This window comes from Protopterus annectens, chromosome 7.part1 (assembly GCF_019279795.1).
Source record: "Protopterus annectens isolate FY-2018-M chromosome 7.part1, PAN1.0, whole genome shotgun sequence".
NCBI lineage: Eukaryota > Metazoa > Chordata > Ceratodontiformes > Protopteridae > Protopterus > Protopterus annectens.
The window spans coordinates 523,537,697-523,551,068 of record NC_056740.1 but is presented as its reverse complement, the minus strand read 5'-3'; the positions used below and the strand labels follow the sequence as shown (position 1 = coordinate 523,551,068).

The following is a 13,372-nucleotide window of genomic DNA, read 5'->3' as shown; positions in this document are numbered from 1 at the left end:
TTTAGTGGAGAAGCGAACAGATCTATGTCTGGAGTTCCCCATGACACTGTCAATTTCTGAAATACATGAGGATCCAATTTCCACTCGTGGGGATCCATAATTCGTCTGCTCAACACATCTGCTAAGGAGTTCTGTGCTCCCGGCAGAAACCTTGCCTGAAGATTTAGCTGTAAACTGAGAGCAGTCTCCCACAAAATCATTGCTTGCCTGCATAGAGGATAAGAATGTGTTCCCCCTTGCTTGTTGATGTACCACATGACAGTTGTGTTGTCTGTTAGAATCAACACCTGTCCTGGAAGAAGTAAATCCTTGAAAGCTATTAATGCAAATTAGACTGCTAACATCTCCTTCAAGTTGATATGTAGATGTTGTAGTCTGGCAGGCCACGTGTCTTGTATCCACTTTCCATTTAGATGAGCTCCCCAAGCTTTGTCTGAGGCATCTGTCGTTAGAATCTGACTCGCCTCTGGCCGGGTCACAGAGAGTCCCTTGTTTAGGTGACATTCCTGAGCCCACCACAAAAATTCCTTTTGAATGCAAGGTATTATCTGAATGACAGTGTCCATATCCTGGCAGTGCTGTGTCCATACATTTTTGAGATACCATTGTAGCTTCCTCATATGCAGTTTGGCATTGGGAAGCACCAGAATACAAGATGCCATGAACCCCAAGGCTTGAAGGACTGTCCTTGCAGTCAGCCTGGACTGATGAGACAATTGATGGAAGTAAAGGGAAAGATTCTTTTGTTTGTCCGGGGTCAAAAGGCCATCTGGGATGCTGTATTCAGTCTCACACCCAGAGAGCACATGCCCTGGGAGGGTACTAGGCTGGACTTTATTTCGTTCACAGAATACCCCAGGCATCTTAGCACTGCTATCACATATTGCAAATGATGAAGAAGTTCGTCCCTTCCTTGAGCCAGAATCAGGCAATCGTCCAAATAAGGATAGATCTGTATTCCTTTTAGCCTGAAGAAAGCTATCACTGGAGCCAGAACTTTCGTGAACACTCTGGGCGCAGTAGATAAGCCAAAGGGCAATGCAGAGAACTGATAATGAGAAGTCCCAGCCCAGAAACGCAGATACTTCCTGCAACTTAGCCTGATAGGAACATGAAAGTAAGCCTCCTTGAGATCCAGAGTCACCATCCAGTGATCTTTGCCCAGCAGAGGTAAAAGCTGTTGTAACGTCAACATTTTGAACTTGGGAATGTCCAGATAAGTGTTGAGGATAGATAAATCCAAAATTGGTCTCCACGTGTTCCCCTTCTTTGGTACTAGGAACAGGCGAGAATAAAATCCTAGGCCCACTTCTGGCAGAGGGACCGGCTGTATGGCCCCTATTTGAAGCAGCAGAGAAATTTGTTTGTGAGCCTCTATTCTTTGCTGAGGAGGAACGTCTGGCATGCCTTTGAAAGGAGTCAAGGTATGGAAATAAAACTTGTAACCTTGGTGTATGATATCCAATACCCATCTGTCTTGGGTAATTAAACTCCAATTTTCCTTGAAGAGTGCCAACCTTCCTCCCAAAGGTGCTGCCAGACGAGAAGGCTCTGGCAGCTGAAAAGGTAGGTCATTGGGCCTGTTTACGAAAGGACTGGCCCCTGCCCTCACCCGAAGACTGTGCAGGTGAACTCGCTGTTCTAGGCCTGAAAGAGCCCTGAGCTCTGCCCCTACCACGTCTAGATCTACCCCTAGACTGTGAATCATAAGAAGGGTACGTCCACCCCTTAGCAGGCCAATTCCTACTAAACTTGGAGGCTGAACTTGCAAAAATCTTTAACAGTCTGCATAGACTTAGCCTTGTCTTCCATTTTCTTTAAGACTGCCTCCACAGGTGAACCAAACAACACATCAGACTGTAAAGGAGCATCTAAAATCCTTGTCTTAACATGGTCAGATAAATTCTGATCCCTCAGCCAGGCGTGCCTGCGAAGAACTGACCCAGTGGCAGCCACCCTAGACGAGGCCTGTATAGCATCAAAACCACATTGTAAAGAATGCTTACCCACCTGTTCAGAAACATGTACCAAATCTTGTAATTCTTTACACTCAATACCTTCCGCCAGAGCATCTACCTTAGACTTCAATTGAGAAAGTAGATAATTTTGATATTTCAACATGTGAAACTGGCAATTCAAAGCCCTCATAGCTAAGGTGGAAGAAGTATAGACTTTCTTTCCCCATCTATCCAAAGCCCTGGCCTCTTTATCTGGAGGAACCGGATTTTTAACAACAGAGGCCTTGACACCCTTAGGTCCCTGACTAACAGTTTCTGGGTCCGCCCTAGGACTCTTATAAAGATATTTATGAGCTTCAGGCACCCTGTAATACCTATCCGGTTTAACAGGAGCAGGAGGCAAGAATCAGGATTAAGAGAAGCCTCTGCAAACACATCTTCCACAACATCCAGAACAGGAGGTATAGCCAAAGGCCTATGCTGGGGTAAAAGCAAAATTCCCTAAGCCTTTTCCTGGAATCAGAGAAGTCCTGACCTTCCCACTTAAAATGTTCCCTCATGGAATGAAGAGTCTCTGAAAAGAAAAATCCTCTGGAGGAGAAGCAGAAGGAGTAGAATCATCCACATCAGAATCAGAATAAGGAGAATACTCCTGCAAGTCTTCAGCCGAAGACTCTGAAACATCCGAAGCCTGCTCAAAACTCCCCAACTCTGGTTCCACCCTAGGCCTCTTATCAGGAGGGGCAAAGAACCTCTAATCAAAGTAATTAAATCTTCTGCCATTTTAAGCATGTGCTTCTTGGGCACAGATCCTGATGAACTAGGAGTGACACCAACAGAAGCTAAACCTGGCCTGCCTCTGGGAGAAGCCTTGGAAACAGAAGGAGAGGGCCTAACCACCCTAGGAAGGGAGGGGAGTACAGTAACCTGAGAAGCCCCTTCAGCCTGACCTGCCTCCTGAGAGGCCACATCCTGCAATAACAAAGTCTCCCCCTGGGACTCCAGAGAAACCTCCGGCGGAACCACCGGTTCCACTGACACCTCTAAAGAACCGCGTCCGTACAGACGACTCTTCTTGCCTGGGTTTAGCTGCTTTGTCTTTGCGCTTCTTGAAGAAGCGGGCCGGAGCATCCGGCGGCATATTATAATTGAACCGCTTACCGAAGACCAACCTGGCACAATCTAACCTACGCTTAATAGTGCGCTTATTGAACCTAGCACAAAAGCGACACCCAACAACGTCGTGCTCAGGCCCCAAACAAGGAATACACAAAGTATGATAATCTCTATGCGTATCTGTTTCCCACAAGAAATACAGTTATTCACTTTTTCTGACATCCGGTAAACCACTGAGGCAAGAAAAAACTAAAATATTCCCAACGGGTACTTAGCCAACTTTGACTCGGTCTGAAACTCCGAATTCGAAAAATTTCAGAACGCCGAACGGCACTTGCAACGCTGCTTCTGCATCGGACCATGCGGCAAAAAAGACTGAGGATATGACGTCGGTCATGCGCATTTGTACCCTGACGTCCTGATGTCAGTCTTAAGCGCCTTGACCGATGTCAGCCTAATACTTTGATATTCGGGCCGACCGAGGACAGCGGACTACCCAAGTGTAAGGACTGCAGCAATGTGAGATGAAGAACATCAACCACCCTTACTGAAAGCATTTGCATTCCCTAATAGAACAATAAGGTTAATTAGGAGGATATATGAGGGATCAGAGGCAAAAGTGGGAGGGTTCCTCTCTGGACAGTTGTTTCTTAAGACAGGAGCCAGGCAGGGGTGTTCTCTTTCCCCTTTGTTATTTGCATTACATTTAGAGAATTCTCAGAAATTCAAAGTTAATCAAGAAAAGTAGGCTTCACTTGCAGACAATAGTATTTTCTACTTGATAAAATCAGCAAAGGACATCTCAAAGTTGTGGAAGATTCAGACACAGTATTGAGTTGTTTGGTGTATAAAATTAATGCAGAAAAAACAAAGGCAATAGCTGTAAACTATGTACCCACACATGAATTAGTTCAGCAATACCCATATTCATGGGGACATGATAAATGAAGTATTTGGGAGAATTGGTTAAAAAGGATTCTGTTATTGCAGCTAAGGATATGTGGGAAGAGGCTAAACAAAAGATAATACAAAAACTGAGAAAGTGGAAGCCCTTCTTTATGGATATGGATAGGAAGATACAAGCAGTGAAAATGTATTCAGTCACTTTAGTTTTATATACACATCAGTCACATTTTTATCAACCAGAGAAGTCATGGACAGTAATTAAAGAGTTGAAAGATTTTACCTGGGAAGGGAAAGAGGGCAAGGGTCAAGTGGGACAAGCTGATCCTTCCAATGCCGCAAGGTGGTTTAGGAATACTTGATCTGAGGGGATATTTTAGAGCGACACAGTTAAGGCTCACATACATAACACAAGCAGAAAGCTATAAGTCGAAATGGAAAGGGAGGAGGATGATAAGGCGGGGGGATTCAAAAAATAAGGAAAGAATGGGATTTTGGGTGCAGATCCCTAAGGAGAATAACAGCCATACAGAATATTACATTCAGAAAGTAGCAGAAAGTATTCTCAGAACTACGCCAACGCAAGAATGGAGAAAGGAGATTCTGCCAATAGGGAGGACTGCAATTAGGGATTCGATGAATAGGCAAGAGGGGGATGGAATTTACTGGGGAAAACTGGCAAAGGAACTAAGGTATCGCACGAAAATAACTAGAGAGGGAAAGGTAACAAAATAGGAAGAGACCAAGAAAACATTTGGATTGCAGGCTAGAAACTGCCTTGCCTATTAAGGATTGATATCAGAGTACAGGCAAAAAGAAAGGGACAGGGGAATCCTAAGTGAAAAATACTGCTCTGGTAGAGTTTTTAGTTGAATTTGGAACAGAAGTGCTTTTAAAAATGGGATAATTAGTCGGCCATTATAAAACACTGCATGATATCTATAGGAATCAATCAGAAGTGGTTAGAAAAGATTGTGAAGAGAGACTGGATAAGCAATTCACAAGGTAACAATGGCAGGACATATGTATGGCTCCTAAATTTGCAATAAAGTCTAAAACATTTAGCATTTTTACTCATAAGTGTTTGCATAACTATTTTATACCCCTAGCAGACTCTAAAGAATGTTTCTTTAGGTAGATGGCACATACTGGATGGGGAGGAAAGAGTTAACTGGGAAAATATGTTTTGAGAGTGTAATGAGTGGGTAGATTTTAAAATTCCCTACAGCGTACTCTGTCAGAAATACTGAGTGAGAAAATGGGTGTAACTAAGGAAATGAATTATTTGAGCTGGGATACAGGATCCATATTGCCTAGATACAGTAAGGCCTTGTTACTTAAATTTAATCCTGGTGGCTGACACAAAAGCAACTACTAGAAAACGGAAATGAAAGTCTAAACTAACTGTATCTGAAGTAATACAAACAGATAAAACAACTGTAAGTGGGATCTTTAGAAAAGGTTGGCAGCAAACTACAGAGAAAAAAATGGAAATTGTACAACAATACATAAAGACGAATGTTTTGAAGGAGGGATGAATTTTACGGGAAGGCAGGAATGGATCAATTTATGTAATGCTGTATTGTTGATAATTGTATAAAAGAGTATTTGTGATGTATAATGTTTGAAACTGTGAACATGCTAACATGATTTGTTTTCTTTTATATAAATGTATGCTTGCCTATGTCTTAATAAAGGTGTTAAAAAACTTACAAAGTCAGCAGTCTAAAAGAACATTCTGCCATCAAGATTCAATACTTACACTAACCAAGATGATGTAAACATTGCTATATGAGTGGATACTTCATTCAGACTTCAAAACAGAGTTTGATCTTTAATCTGCCTCTGAATGGAGAAATAAAACAGGAAATGACAGGTAAACTGTTCATTTAAAAATACATAACAGGGAGTCAGTCACTGGGCCAGATTCAGGAAACCTTGCACTTACCACAAGAATAGTTTAGAGCTATCAAAGAACGGCTAATGGCAATTTATAAAACATCATTGTCGAACACCAACAACTCAGCAAGTTATGCATCCAAAACAAGCAATTCACATAAGTAAAGCTGTGATGCTGAGCAGCACGCAAATAATATGCTTGAGTAAAATTATGCAAAATATATTCTGTGCAAAATTAGAAGCCATCTCTTGAACTAAAGCTGAAGCCTGAACTGCTTTTGCTGAACAGTTGCAGAATTCTTCACAGACAGTTTTTTATCTTCACCTTTGCTGTTTGATTTTCTTTCAGGTTTTCCAAATTTCTCCTTTCTAGGCATCCAGGCAGTGTATTTGCTAGCCAGTAACTGAATTTTCCCAAAAAAAAAAATTCAATCTCACTCCATTTTCTCAGTTTCTGTTTTCACACAGGGATATCTGAAGATGTGCTGTTAATCAGTGTGTAGCCACTGCGGAAGTTCTCACTCTGATGTTGTACCTTGCATCATGCACAGTGTGTTGCCATATTTTTTTGATGTTTAGGCAGTTGATCTACTAATGTTTAGATTAATGTCAGTAGACCCACCTAGCCATATATCCATAACCATACTGTGTTTTTTAAGTTTACAGATTCTTTGAAGGCATGGCTTTAACATTTTTTGCTTTCTCTACATATATCCTTCCTTGCCATAATTCTGTCAAACAAGTACTTCTGCAAACTAGGCAGAACTGGAGAACAATGATGGTGTTTTACCAGATGACCTCATACCTCTCAATTATCCAAATTTTCCCAGAATGTCCAGATTTTTGGTCTATTCCTCATAATATTTGTGGTTTTCTGGCAAATCACTGGGATGATCTGAAGTCACTAAATATTGACATACATTTGAGTTTCAGACTTCAAATCCTTCAGATAATGTATGTTAACACAAACACTTTTACTCTAACAACATTCTAAGTTTATAAGAGCAATATTTAAAATCTGTCCCTATTTTTGGGCCTTTGTAACCCATTTTACCAGCGTTGAGAGTTATGCCGCATGTTAACTGATCACACTGTAGCCAGCAGAAACTGACTTACACCGTGACAACAGTGGAAATTAAGGTTAAATGAAGCACCTCCAACCAATCAGCAATTCAGTGAACCCTTCTCAAGACATTAAAAACATTACTAAAATTACCTCAAGAGTCTTGGATCAGGTAGTTAGCAGGTCTAATATGCTAAACTTCAGAAAAGAATACTGATTTTAATCAAGAAACTGCTGTACAGACTACTGTTAAATGTCAGGCAGAGTACCTCTTTACCCCTTTTTAAGCTCAACCTGGATAACTGGATAGGAAACAGAAAATATACCCCTGGGATTCCACCTCTGTCCCTACTGAACAGGGCATTGGGCGGTGACTTGTCTAAACATGGGCTAAACTCTTAGCTAGGCTTATAAGGGCCTCAGGGCCAATAGCCTAGTAAACTCCTATAATAACATTTACAACTTGCATAATACTACTGTGGGCACAACATATATTTTGCAGTGTAATATACAAAAAATGAGAGTCTACCTAGATTACTCTTTATTCTGTATCACATCCTTGATATTTAGACTGTATTTATCTAGCCATATTTATTAATTTGTCTGTCTTTGTTGACTGGGAATGTCCGACTGGGCAAACACCATTTTCAGCAGAGGCCTGGGGAGAAAAGCTCCATCACAGTACGTATATATTAACAAGTGAATTTCAGACAGTTCTTAGGAAAACAACAGTAAACAAACATAAACAAATCACACTTATGATGCTTTCATCCTCAGGACTTCCTTAGTAAACAGTCAGAGCCCAACAAGACTAAGTGGGATATCAAAACTGTAATAAACAGATGAATAAATACACTTCCACATTGCTTACTGTCTCTTATAATTATTCTCTGCCGGAGAACATTATTCATTTAGCATGCATGATTTTCCAGCAGTATTATGAACAAATTACCAACTCACCTCCTCAAGAACACTGAAGAATATCAAATGACTAGGCAAGAGTGTTTGATTCAGCTCTCGGTTTAGCCAGTTCAACGGTGCCATAAAAAACACATCTGCCTCATCAATGTAGCTCTTATTTCCAGTCAGGTCTGGTGGGCACTCAAGAAAGCGCATCTTGACTGGGCAGTGAGTGTGACTTTGATGGGGAAAAAAAAACAAAAAAATGTCATAAGTTTTCACAGATGAACTAAAATTAAAAAACAGAATATTTAAGTGTAATTTACAGAGATAGCTTAGTCCAGTTTGCAGCTCCACCCAAAGGAAACCATCTGAACTGGTATGGGATGAAGATTCATGAGAATGAATTCACAGGCATAACTGAGATCCATAGCAGGACTGCCTCCTCAAACGGACACAAAACAAGGTAAAAGGTGAAACTTTTTTCTAGCATAATGATCTGTAAGTCTATTCTTCCACAAGCATGGTGTTGTTCAACTTTCACTCCCCAAACTTAAATGTACTATGTCCAGTCTATCATGTATGATGTTACCAATGTCTAACAGACAATCACTACATATTTAACTAATTCAAATGTCAAATGTATTGCTTTTACAGGAAGACAAAATCTGTTTGTACCACCCAATGTAGGGCTCTATCCTCACAACCAAATTTCTAAATATACTTCCTCTTAGGTCACCTTAATTCCCTTTTCTCTCAGTTGGGGCAGTCTCAAAGGTAGCATATTTAGATACTAAGGGACATTCAGAATCCAAACTGGGGTATGTAGATATCATCTCCCTGCAAAAACACTTTAATACTATCCCCAGGATTCACTAATCCTCTGTGTAAGACTAGATTAGTCTTACACGGAAACGCCAGTCTAAGTGTAAGACGGCAGTGCGCCATGTATATTAATGGGGGCGTGCTGCCTCAACTCTAAGGCTAACATGGAGCGTGCACGAGTGCAGGGGGCGTGTCAGACTGCCGAGCAGTCCAAAAATCCACGCCCCTGCAATTCTCTCAATCGGGAAATGCCAACCTACATGAGCGAGTCCGCTCAAATGTGTACATACCCAACACTACACTCCCCCACATTCTAAACCCCTGTACAATTATAAAATGTAAAACTTTAACTTTTTTTTTTAATATTCCCGATATAGCTGCCCGTGTTTGTGCGGGTTTGCCCATTGCTTAGCTACAGTTAGCAGTTTAGACAACGAAGAGGATAATAAGAAACGTATATGCAAATTAAGCAAAATAGCGAGAGCGTAGTGGTAGAGCCTTCGCACAAAGAGGAGGCATTCTCGGTTCGAGTCCCACCACTCCCCTTTCTATTTTCTGTTGGAAATCTGTATATAAAAATAATTCCTGACATTTATCATTTAAATGTTAGTAAAAAGCATTGAAATGGCCTATGTAGTAGTGAATAAATTATATATATATATATATATATATATATATATATAAAGATGAAATGGTTATAAATACTGATGGATGCATAAGTAACGTATCTTAAGCAATGTGAAGCACTGCTAAGCAAAGTTTACCAGTATTAAGCATATTTAAATTCAATTGCTCGTAGCTGAGCACTGTGTTAACTAGTGCAATGGCTTTGCGTGGAGCTGCGCACTGCGCAAACAGAACATGTTTGTGCGTAGCTGCACACCGCGCTAACCAGCACAATGTCGGGCAACGTTGGGCAATGTAGAGCAACATCGGGCAACGTAGAGCAACGTTGGGCAAAGTTGAGCAAAGTTGGTAAAACACAGCCACACCTCCTAGCCGGTCTGGTCAGTAGTAAAATAAAAAGAATGACAGGCCTCGAACCCGAGATACTGTGCACCATAATCACAGTACTGAACTACTAAGCCATGACAGCTTTTCATAAGCATGCACTTTCAACACACACATACATATCAATGGAAGTTTACCCATTGCTAAGCAGGTGTACCTTCAGCTGTGTTTTTTCAAAAATGGCCAATCACAAATAAGTGTGGGAAATGATGCATATTTAAGCTCCATAGGCGGGAATACTTGCCATAACTGGTTGAAGCTCCCATCTGCAGGCAGCAATGGCCGGTGCTGGACAGGGCTCTCGTTTTCGAGCGCAACGTTGGGGCATTGAGGAGTCAAAAGTAATGGTTTGGCTCCTTGTCCACAATCATGAGGATAGACTCCTGCGGGGCCAGTACCAGGGCACCCAATACAAAGCGGAAGTCTGGGACCGTCTAGCTCATGAACTCACCAGTGCCACAGGTGTCCCTCGGACTGGTGAGCAGGTCAGACACAACCACACAGACCTGAAGTGATGCAAGGGGGATCAACTGGACGAGTGGATCCAGGAGGCCCGTGAGATGGAAAATGCCCCACTACTGAGTAAGTAGCCATGGAATTAAGTATGTAAGAATTGCTATTCTAGTGTATACTATGGATAGGTATGTCTCAATATCACTTCATTTACTTCACAGCTGCAGGTGTCCGTGCTGCGAATCAGCAAGCCTATGCAGATAGGCTGCTAAGGCTGTGCCACCAGGCAGATTAGTAATTATTCTGCTTGTACTGTTATGTAAAATAAATGTGAGAGCCTGAAAAAAGTGTTTTAACACAATAAATAAAGGTATAATAATTCTCTAATAATTATTCTGCATGTACTGTTATATAAAATAAATGAGAGAGCCTCTAGAAAAGTGTTTTACGTCTTTAATAAAGGTATAATTCCTGGAGTGTGTCTGTGTAATTTTCTTTGATATGTTGTTGTACTCTTACATTATAGAAATAGTACTGTTGCATTAAGCGCTGTTAACACACAGTTGGGTAGGCCCATATAAAGTGGATGAAGAGAGTGCCAGTAGCTTTTAAGCATATTTACAGTCCTCAGCTGTTGGTTCATGCCCAGCATGTACAGGTTAATCTGGCACATGAGTAGCTTGGTATTGTGTTCCCCAGAAATGTCATTGTGCTGGCAGAAATGTAGGGAGCTGTTAACATATAACTGATAATTTCACCTAAACATATCTAGATAAGTATAGGAAAGTAGAGCTGTCAGTGTACCATCTCAGCAGTAGCGTGTCTGAGCAACTCACAAAATATGTAGCAGTAACATCTGCATCCCGGACAGTTTGTATGTCAGATACAGCCCATGTATATAAAGATCTAGCAAAACCCATTTCACGATTTAAGGAAAATTGGGTAGTGTAATAATACATGTAGGGGACATATAACTGCAGTTAATAGGAATGTAGTGTAAACTAGAATGATATATAACTTGTTAATGGAGCTATCATTTTCCACCCTACTGTATGTGCATAAAAAATGCAATTCCACATCTCAATGGGTATGTCTAATCTCAAAACATTTGTTGGGACATATGTCCTATTGGTTTATAAATATCTGCATTTATGTCGATGCATGTGCCCTGTTCAAATACCACAAAATTGGTGGCCTGTTGCCATCAATTAAACCTGCATGCTTTTGTAATGTCCACTGTTGTTCTATATATGCATGTGTCATGCTTGCTGTTCAGCTGTTGGAACTCTGGTGTGTTGGGTTAATGGGAATACTTCTGCATGCTGTTATAACTAATTGGGAATGCTGTTGACTGTTACTAACCCATATTTTCATTAAATCCTCCTAAACATAGAACGTATGGGAAGGCCGGTCCCAGTGGACCCACCTGTCCCACCTCAGCTGGCGATGGCACCTGACACCAGCAGGTCCGGTGCCCAGCCTGGGACCTCCTCCTCCATTGGCCCTGTGCCACCTTTGGGTGGAAGCGCTATAGGGGATGGGGCTCATCCCCACCCGTGCAAGCATGAGCAGAGGAGGGCCACCTATCACCCTCTGAATGGTCCGAGCTGGGGTGCGTAGGGAGATCGAGCGTTCTGTTGCTGATCCTCTATGCCAGATTGAGGCACGACTCACAGGTGAGCCTGCCCCTCCTACACAGCCCCCAGCACAGCCACCCTCTGGGCTGTGAAAGTGCAGTGGTGACTGCCCATAGGTGGGGATCTCAGTTCCACTGTTGCCATCTCTGGGCTCATGGGCTTGCGATTTCCAGACATCCTTCCCTGTCAATGGTGTTCACCCACCACTTGTCATATTCCACCCCTGTATGCGTCTTGTTTGTCTTGTCTGTTTACCTCCCCAACCTACCTCCCCAAATATACCTACTTCCCCTACCCCACATTCCACTCTCACCTGAAAAAAAAGGAAAAAAAAGGGCAATCTGCTCCCAAAAAAAATTACGCCCCATACATAGCTGCCCATTTTGCACACATGTCCGCTGGACATATAAACTGATATTTAATTGGCAGTACAACATACTTTGTTGTCTTCACCCCTCTCACAGGGGTTGAAGGTTTCATATTTCCCTCCAAATTTATAGCATATGCACAGCTGTTGCTGTTAAAGAAATGGGCAGCTATGGATCTTCCCTACATCCGTCCTGCACATCCCGAGCTGTTTTCCCTACTGTCTTTCTCTCTTTGTGCCCCTTTTTCACCACTTTCCTATGTCCCCATTTTCTTTTCTTTCAAAGAAATGAGCACGGAGGTTAGCGAGAGTAAGCACTTTTAAGCAGTAGTTAGCAGGTTTGCACGAGTGTGTGCTTGTGTGCGCTTAGCTAAGCATTGCTAAGCATTGCGCAAACCCGCTTACAACTGCTTAAAAGTGCCTTAGTGACTCTGTATGTCAGGGCCCTTGTTCTGCTCAGCAGCAAAATAAAACACCTCTGCCAGTCTCAAACCCCAGACCTTGTACACACTAGACTGCATGAAGTACCACTAAGCCACGGTAGACATACAACAAGTTGGTGCTGAAATAAATATATCATGCATCAGAATGAGTGAATGTAAAGGAAAAATAGGAATGCCATAATACAAATCTTGTTCTGTAGATCTTTACCAGCAGTTGTTGTGGAATTGCATTACATAACTTTAAAAAGAGAACCAGACATTCTAGCAGGAAATAATGTTACAGCAGCACTTTATAACCCCCACACAGTATCATAGCAGGACAAACACTGGCATATCTGATTAGGGCAGAGGCCATACTTCCCAACTGTGACTAATTTTCAGGGATGTCCCTGATTTTGAAACAAATTTTAGCTGTGTCCCTCTGAATCCCTCTGAAAAGTACTGATATTAGGCAGAAAGATGGGGAATTACACTTAATGAATAATGACAATAAGTAAGAGTTAGACACTGCTTTTACTTCAGAAAAGGTGAATTAATCCATATGCTCTGGTTCTTTCAAAGTCTCAACTTAATGTCTCTAATATTTTAAAGGTGTACCTCACTTTTACCTACTTTTCCCTGAGTCTGTTCAAATATGTACCTGAGTGTTTGAGAGGCCTGGCAGAGGCAGAAACACACAGGGATATCAGCTTTTCTGCTGTTACACACTGTGCAAATAGCTTTGGAAGGAGTTCCAGAAGCATACCCTTATGTAGGAGTACAACACTGAAATACCAGGGGATGTAGCCATGTACTGG

At 41.8% G+C, this 13,372-nt stretch overlaps 1 protein-coding gene across 1 annotated transcript in view; it reads right to left on the bottom strand.

Annotated features, from left to right (window-relative positions):
- The window catches only part of PIGB (phosphatidylinositol glycan anchor biosynthesis class B), a 369,888-nt gene that overhangs the window by 40,466 nt on the left and 316,050 nt on the right, over positions 1–13,372 (bottom strand). Inside the window, exon 11 of the mRNA XM_044078951.1 lies at positions 7,900–8,077. Coding sequence (XP_043934886.1) covers positions 7,900–8,077 — 178 coding nt within the window. The remainder of the gene's footprint in view (positions 1–7,899; positions 8,078–13,372) is intronic.